We start from the raw sequence: 15,324 nt of genomic DNA on the forward strand, positions 1-15,324 counted from the left end.
AGATTTATAAAGAATCGGGATCGGAATCGGTAATTGTATCGGAATCGGGAAAAATATTGGAATCGTCCCATCACTAATATATATATATATATATATATATAGAGAGAGAGAGAGAGAGAGAGCGAGAGAGATAGATATAGAGAGAGACAGACTCACACACACACACACACACATATATATATATATATATATATATATATATATATATATATATATATATATATATATATATATGGTGGCAACTAATTTCTCTCCGTTTTATAAATCTGCAAGTTGTTTAAGTAAAATAAGAACCAACAACTATCTAAGTCGTTGTCGAAAGTGCACAATTTTATTAATTTTGATAAACTGAAATAAATAAATTGAAATAACTTGAACCAAAACTAAAATAAATAAATTATAACTAACTAATTTTCCAAACACAATATATTTAAAAAAAAACGACTAGAACTAAGTGGCCAACCATATATATATATATATATATATATATATATATATATATATATATATATATATATATATATATATATATATATATATATAAATCGCATGAACTGAGTTGCCAATCAAATATATATATATATATATATATATATATATATATATATATATATATATATATATATAGTAAGCTATGAAAATATAATTGGTAATTAAGCTGCACAGAATCTTCCGCGTTTCATTATTGTGAGAATTCGTCGTATGAATTTTCACGAGAAGTAAATGCGGAATACTCTCTGTAGCTTAATTGCTATATATATTTCCATAACTTACCACGTAGCTCTACTTATGTATTGAGCAATGTTGAAGTAAATACTGAACATTTGCGCATAAAATTATACTTTCTTATATTAATTCATGTGATTAAATGAAATAGTAATATGCATGTGTAAATATATATATACATATATATATATATATATATATATATATATATATATATATATATATATATATATGGGGGGGTAAAAAATCGCATTATTGCTTAATATTGATCGAAAAAAAAAGGGAGGATCAACATGTTCTCAATGTTGTCATCATAGACGAATGCGCTAATAGTATTTCTCATCGTAATTTCGATGGTCGTGGTGGCGGCCGTAACGGTGTGGATGGACGCGATGGCGGTGTTCGTCACTATCACAGCTAAGGAGGGTGCCGCCACTGCCGTAGTCATCGTTCTCCGTCTTAGCCGTCGCTGTCGACGTGATGGGATTTCACCGTCATCATTATCATCAGCATCCGCATCATCGACATTAGCATCGCCGGAATCATCACAATCGGCGTCAGTAGCCGTGAGAAGCTGGTAGGAACAGCTGTGATGATGTAGCAACCACTGTGCATGCAGCCTCACTTGGCGGAATTTAACTCTTCTTGGTTTCTGAAAAAGAACAGGAAGGAGCTAGAGGGGGAAAACGTCGTATAATATATATATATATATATATATATATATATATATATATATATATATATATATATATATATATATATATATTTGAACTTCGATATTACTATTAATAATGATAAAGATAAAAACTCCAATGAGATATCAGATCTCCTCGAAAAGATACTACCATTTCTCTCCCATATAAAATATATGAAACAATACGAATAGTTGTAATCGTTGTCTTTGTTTGTATTGCGAACGTAACCATACTAGCTATACATCGTTGCATAATATTAATTAAACTAGAGGGAGTAGAAGGAGGCGGAGCGTAGTAGACATCGTCCTCGAACTAAGATCGAAAGAAAAAGAAAGAAAACAAGAAGAGAACGGGGAGAAAAGTGTTTTTGTTTTTTGTTTTTTGCTTTTTTTTTTGTTTGTTTTTTGTTTCGTTTTACAAAATATACTAGCGATCCGTGGTATAAGGAATAATTTACCTGCACACGATCAACGTCAAAATGGGATCAAATTTAGAGAACGGTGTAACCTCGGAGGCGCCCCCTTTCAAGGTCAGTCGGTTCATTCTAAAATGAAAAGAAAAATAAACAAAATTAAATATATATAACATATGTGTGTATACATGCACGCACACACACACGAGCATATATATATATATATATATATATATATATATATATATATATATATATATATATATATATATATAAGTTATGATAACATATATGGCAATTATGCTACACAGAATATTCCGCATTTCATTCTCGAGAGAATTCGTCAGGCTTATGTTTATGTATATATGGGATAAGCCTGACGAATTCTCATGGCATGGAATGCAGAATATTCTGTGTAGCTTAATTGCCATATATATTTTCATAACTTACTACCTTGAACTACCTATGTATTGAACAGTGTTGAAGTAAATACTAAAAACTTACGTATAAAATGATATCTTCATATATTAGTTTATGTGATTAAATGAAGTAGTCATATATATATATATATATATATATATATATATATATATATATATATATATATATATATATATATATGACAAGTCAAAATGACGTGACCACATGTTGTGTGGCCAAGTATGTATAATTTTAGCATCTACATGAATTGCACATTATTATTTTCATTTATTTATTATTTGTCGATTATTCGTCAAATGCAAAAAATAAGTAAATTCCAAGAAATAATTATTTTTCATTCTATTTCACGACGAAAACTAATTTTGTAGGTGAATTCAAATTCACCACAATTCAGATACTTTCGTAAGAAATCAGCCATTTTTATGTTCGTCAATAGTAAAACAGTTCCGAAGAATAAAATGAATATTTTGTAACCATGCTTACTAATGTCACAAGAAGTTAAATGCATCTGACTTGCCTAACTAAAAATCATTTCTGGTGTTAAAATTCTTAGCAAGTTCTTGCGTATTGAAAAACTTAATAAAACTGACGCTCTTTACATCCAATGTTTCCATGAATAGATATTTTAAAATTACCATTATAGAATGTGATGTACTATTATAAGAATCATATGTAATTTATTATTTTATGACTTGATTTTACCGGTATATATCAATTAAACTTTTAATATCATATTTTATAATAATATGATGGAGAAAAAAAAAAAGAAAAAAAACCCATTGGAATTAGCATAACACCACTTCCGGTATTAAGATGAGATCCTACATACAGTAATAATTACAAGTTGTAATGCCCATCATTGTCATAATGTCCCTTTTTTTTGTTTCTATATTGTAGTTACGTATTTATTCCACACGGTTCGCCCTCCCAGGCTTTACCTTCACTTTCAGAATGGATTACTTTTTTGCTAATCGCCTAATGTACCGCTACTTACGAGGAATGCTTACAGGGTTGTTCAGGCATTTTCGTAGGCGACAGTGCGCATCGCATCTAGTGCTCTGGCTTTTTATCCCCTCCCATAAGATCTACAGAATTTAATGGACGTTTGTTATGTTAAACAACATGGTAAGACACGTAAAGGCTAGTGATTTAGATAATATACCAAAGAAGTTGCATTATATATTCTCCCTTTTCCTTGGCTATTTCGTGATTGTATCAATTATTCTATCCCGATTAGTGGAGTAATTATTTTATATTATTAGTGTTATATATATATATATATAAATATATATATATATATATATATATATATATATATATATATATATATATATATATATATACCAAGTTGAGAGGGGTTTTGATGCGTGTGTGTGTGCGTGCGTGTGTGTGTAGCAATATCTCCACACATCAAAAATCGACCTTACGTACCTATATGAAATGTTATGAGAGGATATGATATATTATAGAAATATTCAGGATTTACTTTAACAGTGCTTGGTAGGTAGTAAATTATAAAAATATATCCATGGCAATTAAATTAAACAGAAATATCGGCTTTAATCCTCGTAGGGAATTGTCAAGCTAAAATGGATATTATTTGTGTTACAGGTTTTCATATATATATATATATATATATATATATATATATATATATAGAGAGAGAGAGAGAGAGAGAGAGAGAGAGAAGGAGAGAGAGACAGAGACAGACAGACAGAGACAAATTTGTGTGTGTGTTTGTGTGTGTGTGTGTATGGGTGGGTGGGTGTGTGTGTCGATGGAAGATCAAACTAATGAATAAGGTTCATTGAAATAGATATATATGCTCATAAATATATGTATGTTTATAAAAAGATAGCTAGGGATATACGCATATGAACATATATAAACACACACACACACACACACACACATATATATACATATATATATATAAATGGAAAGAGACATAGATAGATAGATAGATAGATAGATAGATAGATAGATAGATATAGCCTTTCAAAGAACAGTATGGATTGTCTCAATCTAGAGTTATTCCTAATTAAATATATGTAATTTTATATTCGTAATTCAGCATTTGTAATTTCCCTTAGACTAAACACAATCAAACTATATATATATATATATATATATATATATATATATATATGTATGTATGTATGTATGTATATATATATATAATTATATACATACCATTTTATTAATATATCATTATATATGTGTATAGTTCTATATATATATATATATATATATATATATATATATATACAGAATAATCTCGTTGACACACCGGTTCACTGAAGGTAAGTAACGATGAGCATACCAGCGATCATTTGGGAAGACTAGGTGTTGTATGTACCTTGCAGATACGAAGAAATTTCCAGATTGGTTTCTGGGGGTGCGTTTAATTCTCGCCCAAAAACTGATGAAAAATCTTGCTCCGTGTCTGAATACACTTTATGTAAAATTTCAATTGTTTGGACCCCTTAATTGGCTGAATAGTTTGCTAGAGACCGCAAAGGTCGAATCGATTTAACTTGGAACTCTTGGTAACCATGTTCTAGGCGAAAACTCGATTAAAAACTTGCGCTATGTTTGAATGCATTTTATGCAAAATTTTAAATGTTTAGACCAAAGATTTGCTGAGTAATGTGGTAAAAACGGACATTTTTTAATATTGACTCCAATTTTGACGCCTTAACAGTTATTTTTTTTTGATCCAATGAAGTTAAAATATTTGATCCATGTCCAAATAACCTTCATCTAAAATTTCAAGTGTTTAGACTCAAAATTAGCGGAAGAGTTTGTTAGAGTTTGCAAAGGACAAATCGTTGAATCTTAACGTCCTGACAGCCAAACTACTGGCCGAAAACCGATTAAAAAGATATTCCCAAATCTCAATACACTTTATGTAAATCTCGAGTCTGTCGACTAAAAATTGACAGAGTAGTTGTGTGGAGAAATGTACGCAGACAGACACAGAAACAGATAATTTCATTTTTCACACACACACACACACCAATATATATATATATATAGTCATCCACATACAATACGTTTTCGTTGTATCACAGCTCATCAGTGCGGATAGACAGGCAACTATCTGAAACCAGGATCGAAACCCGACCGCCCAAACGATAGTCAAATCTTCTAACCATTACGCTATATGGTTGCTACTGTGCAGGCAGTGAATTATCGATGTTTTGACATATTTCCAAATGCCGAAACTCGATTTGTTTATACAAAGAGCATCGCTTAATACGCTAATGGAAGTGAGTATATCACTTCCCAATATGCTCTACCCAAGATGAGGAGCATTATAGTCATCCACATACATTTTTTTATTCGCTATACACTACTGTTTCGCCGTATTACTGCTCATCAGTGCGGAAAGACAGACAACTACTTCAAGCCAGGAGATTATATATATATATATATATATATATATATATATATATATATATATATATATATATATATATATATATATAAAGGGAGAGAGCTAGGAACAGAATATTACTCTGCGAAATACTATAAAGCTACACTCATGCATTGAGTGCCGCTACAATAAATATCATGTTAAATGCCAGCATAATAATCAGAGAGGTAAAGTAATATTCTTAACGACTCAGATTGTATAGTTTATTAGAATAAACACTACTTAATTATAAAAACAATCGTAAACAATACATCCATGACTAAAACATGGACGCTATAGTGTAGTTTACTCGACATAAATTTTCATACTACTACAGAGCTCCGCTAACCTATTGAACACTGTTAAAGTAAATACCGAAAATGCATACACGCAATGTATCATCCATATATCATTATATATATGTATATATACGAAACGAAAATAGTATTTCAATAAACGTAACCATATATATATATATATAAATATATATATGTGTATGTATATATATATATGTATATATACATACATACATATATATATATGTATGTATGTATATATATATGTATATATATATATATATATATATCTGTGTTTGTGTGTGTGTGAGTGTGTTTGATGGGTTATAGGATATAAGAATACTAAAGGCGTATGCTGAATTGTACTTTCCGGCCTTTTTTTTACACCTTTTCGAAAACAAGCTAATAAGACAAAACTTGTGATATATGGTCTAACTCTGACATATATAAAAACCGTCATCTAAAAATTAAATGAATTGGAAGCCTTAGAACATCCTAGTCGATGTTTTTTTTTCCGTGGATATTTTAATATTAATATATATATATATATATATATATATATATATATATATATATATATATATATATATATATATATATATATATATACACACACACACGTTGGACTATATAAAGTTAAAATATGCTTTGAATACTGGGTCACGCGTAGTCTATTATATATATATGTATATATATATATATATATATATATATATATATATATATATAATAGACTACGCGTGACCCATTTGGTCAGTATGTAATATTAATTATGGAATTAATGTATGGGGGTGACACTTGTGACGTAAAGAAAATAGTATTTTGTGACATAACAGAAACAATTCTATGAAAGTATTTTAACATGGAAAGAGAATATAGATAGATTTCTATGAGTTGTTCTGTTTATAATTTTTTATTTTTGGAAAATACTTACGGCCATTGAATTATAAGTGGTTTGCAATACTTATAGGTAAATGAGCACTGGACAGATTCCATATTACTTAAAGTTAAATTCAAATTTTTATATATCTTTTAATTTAAACACGGAAAAAACCCAATTGGGACGCTGAAAACGTACACAGTAAAACAATACTTGTATTATTTTATTGTCGCGCTGATTATTTATTTGTAACGCAAAGTTAAAAATAAAAAACATATTTTCGCGGTTATTTATTTATGTTGGTTTTGTAGAAGGAAATATATGAATGTTTTTTAAGAAAGGTGTATGAAAAAATGGAAAATATTATTTTTTTATATCGTGGTTGTAAAATGCTCTTGTGCCTGTCAACGGGTTTAAAATAACTTAAACGTAATACGGAAATGAACGATGTAAAAAATGCAGAAAGTATTAATAATTGTTTATTTGGATAAGTTAAACGCGAAAAAAAGCAATTGGGACGCTGAAAACGTACACAGTAATACAATACCTTTTATTATCGCGTTAATTATTTGTTTATGTACGCATGCGCAACCGGAAGTCATGAACCGGATGTTGGGTTACAACACTCGTTACAAGATCATTTTAGTTTTATAATTATGTTGATATATATGTGCGTGCGCATGTGTGTGCTTGTGTGTGTGTGCGTGCGTGCGTGTGTGTGTATATGCATACGGGCGTGCATGCGTGTGTATGTGTTCTTCGTAGAACTGAACAGATAAATACGAAATGTGTGTCATAGAAAAAGCAACAAAGCAGATGAAAATATTCATTCGTTATTTTTCAAATAGAATAATTGCAATCTCATACGCTGGAAGATCGTATCAAACTGACTTTTTTTATTTGACTTTGTGAATGCAGTTATAGTAATAGACGTTTTATATCATTTATCTATGAAGAACTCTTTTTATTGAACAATTAGCATTACTATGAAAGCTATATGAATTCATGAAAAACAACTACTAATGATTTTAGTATTAAACATTCATACCAAAGTTGCTAATGGTAAATGCGCCAAATATTACAAATTATTCAACCAACGTTTTGCTAGCGTGATTAAAATTTTAATTGTTTGTTCATTAATACACACACACACTGACTCACGCACACGCATACACACATATGATGTTTACAAACAATTCTTTTATAGCAAGTATATTGATATCACATTCATATCATTTATTTGAAATATCGAATGTCTTACACGTGTTTCGTTGAATAGCATAGGTAGATCAAACAACTCATAAGAGCGCCACATAACTCCATTTTTTCTTATAGATTTACGTGAGTCTCTGCTGAGTTGTTTGGTCTACCTATGCCATTCAACGAAACATGTGAAAGACGCACTATATATCAAATAAAATTATATGAATATGATTGAAATATACTTGCGGTATTTCACTTGCTTAAATGATATTTATATTCGGATGGTGCAATTCATTTTTATTGAACTTAAATAGATCTGGCAAATTTTAAAAGCTATATATATATATATATATATATATATATATATATATATATATATATAATGTGTGTATTAATGAACATATATATATATATATATATATATATAATGTGTGTATTAATGAACATATATATATATATATATATATATATATATATATATATATATATATATATAAGACAAAAGACTATATTCCTTTGTTCATGATGTTGGCCATCTTATAATTAATTCCTTTAATTCAGTTGACATTTACAATTCTTGACAACTGAAATATATATATATATATATATATATATATATATATATATATATATATATATATATATATATATATATATATTGTTTATGAAGAGAGAGAGGGAGAGAGCGAGAGAGAAAGAAAGAGCGGGCGATACATAAATAGACAGATAGATACTATCTTGTTCAATTAATTCGGAATTTTAATATATATATATATATATATATATATAATTTCTTTTTTTAATATTATGCCACACAATAATGGATATGTTTCGGTCAGCTAGTTAGTTACTTCGTATGGCATCAGATGACTGCTTATGCAAAAACACAGAGAAAGTATATATATATATATATATATTTATATATATATATATATATATATACTTCAAAAGTAGAATAGTGCTTGGCCCCAAAATTGGCGGAGGAGTTTGATAGAGTTTTTAAAGGCGAAATCGTTGAACTATGATCCCTTGACAGCACAATTTCTGACCGAAAACCGATTAAATAGATTTCCCCAAATCTCAATCCCCCTTCTGGCAATTATCGAGTCCGCAGACTGAAAATTGACAGAGTAGTATGGTCGGGAAATGTACACACCGAGACACTCATACATACACACGTACAGACAATTTTATCGAGATAGTTAGTCCACAGTCATAATTTTTGTTTATATTTTTCAGTTTTTGTATTTTAATTTTGAATTTTCTTTCTCCAAAAATTTTTGTAAAAACCCGTACTTCTTTTTACACTGTTTTACTAACATATCTATAATATAAAGCTGAATGTGTGTGTGTTTGTGTGTCTGGTCACGAATAGGTTCCTATATGGTTGACTATTTAAAAAAAAAACTGATTACATATAATGATAGATGTATCGAGACACAGGAATGGGCATGTTTGATCTTGCAGAACGGTGGTTCATTAAAGTTCGCGACTGGTCCACAAAGTATAGAAATAAAAAAATTAAAAATTAAAAAAAACGTATATGATTATACTTTGATAAGTATGTTTTAACTTAAATATGGATGGTATAATAAAATTGTGGGGTCTGCGTTCGTGCCAGGCCTCCATAGAATGGAAATAGGCACAAACTTTAATTAAGACTTTTCATATCTATCTGCGTAAGTATACTTTGATAATCATGTTTCAGTTTGAAGAAATATGGTATAATAAAATTATGGGGTGTTCGTTCGCGCCTCACCTTCATAGAATGGAACTATATCAAAAAGTTTAACAAGGTTTTTTTTTAATATAGATCCACATAATATTGTGATAAGTTTTTCAGTGTGAACAGGTATGGTATAATAAATTATGGGATTTATCTATTGTATTTTTACTTTCATCATATTTTTCTTTGGTTTTGATACTCCCGAATTCGAAGCTACCCCTTTACAACTCTTCCTTTTCATAACCTATCATACTTTCATAAATCAGAGTCCAGTTTCTGTAGGCTTTTTTTGAACCCAGTCAACGATGGGCACGTTTGCTAGTATATATATATATATATATATATATATATATATATATATATATATATATATATATATATACAGAAAGACACATGGAGAGTAATAAAGACACATTTTTGTATCTCAGAAAGTAAAAAGATTTTTTAATGTTTATTTTATAAAGATCATCCTCCCTTTTTATTCCGCATTTATACATACCTGTTGTCGCCATATTTAGTTGTGTTATTACCTAACATGCCCGATACGTGACACACGTACATTTACGTCACGCTCTCTCTTTCCTGCTTATCATAAGCACTGTTTTAATCAGAGAAACGCAGCATGTGGTATGCGAACGGAAGGAGAGTGACAACAAGTTTCCCATGATCAAATATATGAATGGTTGCGTGTGTTTTTAGAAAAGCCCCTTGATATCTTAAAAATTTATATGGTAAAATAATATAAAAAAAGAGAAAATACAAATTCTTGTTAAGGTGAGGATATATTCCTAATGTCAAAAATAAGTATTTCTAACATCCATATGAAGCGTGTTAATATGTTTTGTTAAAAAAAATCAGACTTAGTAAGATATCTGAGAATTCACAAATGAGAGAGAGAGAGAGAAAGAGTAAGAGAGAGGGAGAGAGAGAGGAAGAAAGAGTGAGTACAGTAAGATAGAGATATAGAGGGCTCGTGAGGGTGAGAGACATAAAGAGAAAGGGAAAGAATATATTTTTTTTTACACAGTGATCACCACTTATCAAGGCCCGGAAGCCACTCAGGGATAAGGGTTATTGCAAGTACATTATGTTAGTGTGGAGATTTGATGAAGTGTTTACTTAAGGGGGCGGTTCATTAGGAATTTGTTTACGTTGGACTTGAACACATCCAAGTTGTAGTCCGGTGGGAAGCAGGCAGACGGAACAGAGTTCCACAGGCGTTCAGTTCTAAGAAAGAAGCTTTGTTCATGGAATCCGCATTTTGATTTAGGCACAGATATAGAGTGGGGGAAATTTTTCACAGTGGATTCAGCTAGACGGGTGTTTTTCGTGAAGGATTGGCGAGGGGGGGACCAGAGATTGGAGTTCAGACGAACACCTGCCATGGAAATAACGATAAAACAAGGATAGGCTCGCAACGTCTCTTCTGTGGGAGAGAGGTTGCAGGGTAGAGAAAAGGGCATCCCCCACTAAGCCACGAAGTCTATTTTGTACTCTGTCAAGGCAGGATAGGCTGTTTTTAGCAGCTCCTGTCCAGATATGGCAACAGTATTTAATCCTTGGCCGTACTTGGCTTTTATATAGATAGAGAATTGCATCAGTAGTGAGATATCTTCTGGAGCGGTAGAAGGATCCCACCATCTTTCCAGCGACCTTGGCAACAGACTTGATGTACGTGTTCCATTTCAGATCAGGAGTAAAGGTCAAACCCAGAAGCTTGTCAAAACACGGGGCCTCACCCAGACGAGAGCCATCCATCACAATTGATGCTAGATGGGGATCAGAGCGTTGATGATGTAAGGATAGGAGTTTGGTTTTGGATGCATTAAAGGTAACCAGCCACATCTTCCCCCACTGAACCACGCGTTCGAGATCAGAGGAGAGAGAATCACAGAGAACTTTGTCATTTACAGCCTTTGGTTGTGTATGTGGTATTTTTGCGTTTTGCAGTGAGCAGTTTAACTACGAATTTAATAATAATAATAATAATAATAATAATAATAATAATAATAATAATAATAATAATAACTAGCAAGACCTGTGGAAATCTCACAGCAGCATATTTCATATGTAATATATTGTTGATGGGCATGCTGTGAGCGCTCTGTTCAGAATGAATGAAGACAAAATCATATTATTTTAGTTTTTTTTATTAGAACTGTACTGGCCCCTTACTAAAATAATAACTTTGATATATTTCCTGGGCTGATTATTTCATTACAAACACACCGGTCAATTAACTCACATTTTATCATTTTTGATAATTATATGGCACACCTTACTAAAATAATAACTTTGATATATCGTCTAGGCTGATTATTTCATTACAAACACACACATCAATCAACTCACATTTTATCATTTTTCATAATTTTTGGATTGGTTACTAATTTCTACAAGATTTTGTTAATAATTTAAACCAACGGTGTTGCCCAACCTTACTAAAATAATAACTTTGATACATTTGCTGGGCTGATTATTTCATTACAAACACACTAATCAATTAATCTCCATTTCATCATTTTTCATAATTCTTCAGTATGTTACTAATTTCGACAATCATTTTTCATAATGTATACCCACATTACTGCCCCCTTCTTAATAAAATATTAACTTTGAAATATTGTTTGGGCTAAATTATTTCATTACAAACACACTACTGCATGAAATCACATTTAACATTTTTCATAATTCTTGAACATGTTACTTATTTCGACAATAATTTTTCATAATTTTAAACCACATTTTCGCCCTTCCCTCTTTATGAAATAATAACTTTGATATATTGTCTAGGCTGATTATATCCTTACAAACACACCAATCAATTAACTAATATTTCATCATTTTTTCGTAATTCTTGGATATGTTACTAATTTCGACAATAATTGTTCATAATTTAAGCCCACCTTATCTCCTTCCCCTTTATTTATATATAATAACTTTGATATATTGTCTAGGCTGATTATTTTATTATAAACACACCAATCAATTAAATCACATTTCGTCATTTTTCGTAATTCTTGGATTTGTTACTAATTTCGACAATAATTTTTTTTTATTATTTAAACCATCATCGTCGCCCTCTCTAACTAAAAATGTCTTTGATACATTGTCTTGTCTGATTATTTCATAAAAAAACACAAGTATCAATTAACTCACACTTCATCATTTTTCTTAATTTTTGGATATGTTACTAATTTCGACAATTATTTTTAATATTTTTATTCCACATTATCAACCCCTCCACTACTAAAATAATAACTTTGATATATTATCTGGGATGATTATTTCATTTCAAACACACCAATCAATTAACTCACATTTCGCCATTTTTCATAATTCTTGGATATGTTACAGATGTCGACAATTATTTTTCATCGTTTTAACCCACATCATCGCTCTACTTACTAAAATAATAACTTTGATATATTGTCTGGTCTAATTATTTCATTGCAAATACGCTAATGCATTAAGTAACATAATATCATTTTTCATAACTTTTGATATGACAATTATTTTTCATAATTTAAACCATCCTTATCGCCCTCTCTTACTAACATAATTACTTTGATATATTTCCTGGGCTGATTATTTTATTATAAACACATAATCGATTAACTCACATTTAATCTTTGTTCATAATCCTGGATATGTTACTAATTTCGACAATATTTTTATAATGAAAAACCCACATTATACCTCTCCCTCCTACTTATATAATATATTTGGTATATTGTCTGGGCTTGTTATATCATTACAAACACACCAATCAATTAACTCACATTTCATCATTTTTCATAATTCTTAGATATGTTACTAATTTCGGCAATAATTTTCATAACTTTAGCCCACTATGTCCCCCCCCCTTACTTAAATAATAGCTTTGATATATTGGCTGGGCTGATTATTTCATTACAAACAAATCAATCAATTCTGGGTATTCTCACAGTATATATGTTTCATCTATCTTATACAATCCCGGGTGACGCCCCATTATTCTGCTAATATATATCGTTCACCTATCTCATTCGATCCCGGGTGACGCTCGGTATTTTGCTACTATATGTTTTCCACCAATCTCATTCAATACTGGGTGACGCTTTCTGATAGTATATATTTGCACATCTCATTCAATCCCGGGACTGACTTCATGTCCGCCACCCCACTGTTAAAAATATACATTAAATAAAGTAATTTTTTAATCGTAAACTTTTTCAGCCATTTCCTGGACTGACTTTATATTCCAAACCCACTGCTAAAAATATACATAAAATAATGTAATGTCTAAATAGTAAACTGTTTCAGCCATTTCTGAAACTGACTTATAATCCCCACTCCATTGTTCAAAATATACATGAAATAAAGTAATGTAGAAATCGTAACCTTTTTCAGCCATTTCCGGGACCGACTTCTTATCTTCCATCCTACTATTAAAAATATGCATTAAATAAAGTAATGTCTAAAACGTAAATGGTTGCAGCCATTTCCGGAACCGACCTCATATTTCCCATCCCAATGTTAAAAATATACATTAAATAAAATAATGTGTAACGCGGAAACGGTTTCACCCATTTTCTGGACAGATTTAATATCCCCCATCCCACTGTTAAAATATGCATGAAATAAAGTAATGTTTAAATCGTAAACGGTTTGAGTAATTTCCGGGGCGGACTTCATATCCCGTAACCCACTGCTTAAAATATACTTGAAATAAAGTAATGTTTAAATCATAACCTGTTTCAGCAGCTTTTCGAAAGTAATACATAAAAACATTAACCCGGTTAGATATTAGGCAACCATTGCTTCAACATAAATTTCTGAGTGTAGTATCAGTTTCAGCATTCCGGTGATTAAATCCCCCCTATTTTTGGTCTTGGTATACAATTTTTTTTATTGACTAGAGTGCCCCTTTTAGGGAGCTGGTTTACAAGTAAACAAAAAGAATAATCAGAACGGACATTTTCCAGGGCATTTTATAATTAATGAGAAGTGACATTTCCAGGGCATTTTGTAATTAAATCAGAAATAACTTTTTCCAGTTACTTTTTTTAACTTAGTTACTTTAAACATAGTACCTATTCACAATGTCTCTCCACGGGACAGATTTAGACACCAGGGTCGTTTTTTAATGTGGAGAAAAAATTGTCTTAGTCGTAAAGGATTTCTCTTCCACTGAGAGAGAGAAGAAATTGAAATGTAGCACCTGAAGAAAGATACTACACTTTGATCTTAGCAAAAAGGCCAAGAAAGACAAATTATTTTTATTAGCTTTGCCTCAACAGCGACACCAATTTTTCCCCCTTTTTTTAGGGATGCAGACCATGATAACGGACGTAAGCGTAATAATATAATGATGATAATAATAACAACAACTAGCGTGATCTGTGGAAATTCCACAGCGGACTCTTTCATATGTAATATATTGATGTTGGTAATCTAAAGAAGTTCAGCGTAAATGAAGACTCGCTGATATTATTGTACCTATTTACAATGCCTCCCCACGGGACAGAGTTTCATCAGTTATATT

General features: G+C 30.7%; 1 protein-coding gene across 2 annotated transcripts in view; it reads left to right on the forward strand.

Moving 5' to 3' along the window:
* The first annotated feature begins 1,588 nt into the window (after positions 1-1,588).
* Positions 1,589-15,324, forward strand: part of LOC145297766 (uncharacterized) — a 704,274-nt gene continuing 690,538 nt past the window's right edge. The window contains exon 1 of one of the 2 annotated variants that reach the window (XM_080144049.1): positions 1,589-1,950. In XM_080144049.1, the coding sequence (XP_080000175.1) occupies positions 1,900-1,950 (51 nt within the window). In that variant the 5' untranslated portion in view covers positions 1,589-1,899. The remainder of the gene's footprint in view (positions 1,951-15,324) is intronic. The other variant, XM_080144060.1, reaches the window with a different exon arrangement.

Source organism: Euprymna scolopes, chromosome 2 (assembly GCF_053919585.1).
Source record: "Euprymna scolopes isolate OS-2025 chromosome 2, ASM5391958v1, whole genome shotgun sequence".
Classification (NCBI taxonomy): domain Eukaryota; kingdom Metazoa; phylum Mollusca; class Cephalopoda; order Sepiida; family Sepiolidae; genus Euprymna; species Euprymna scolopes.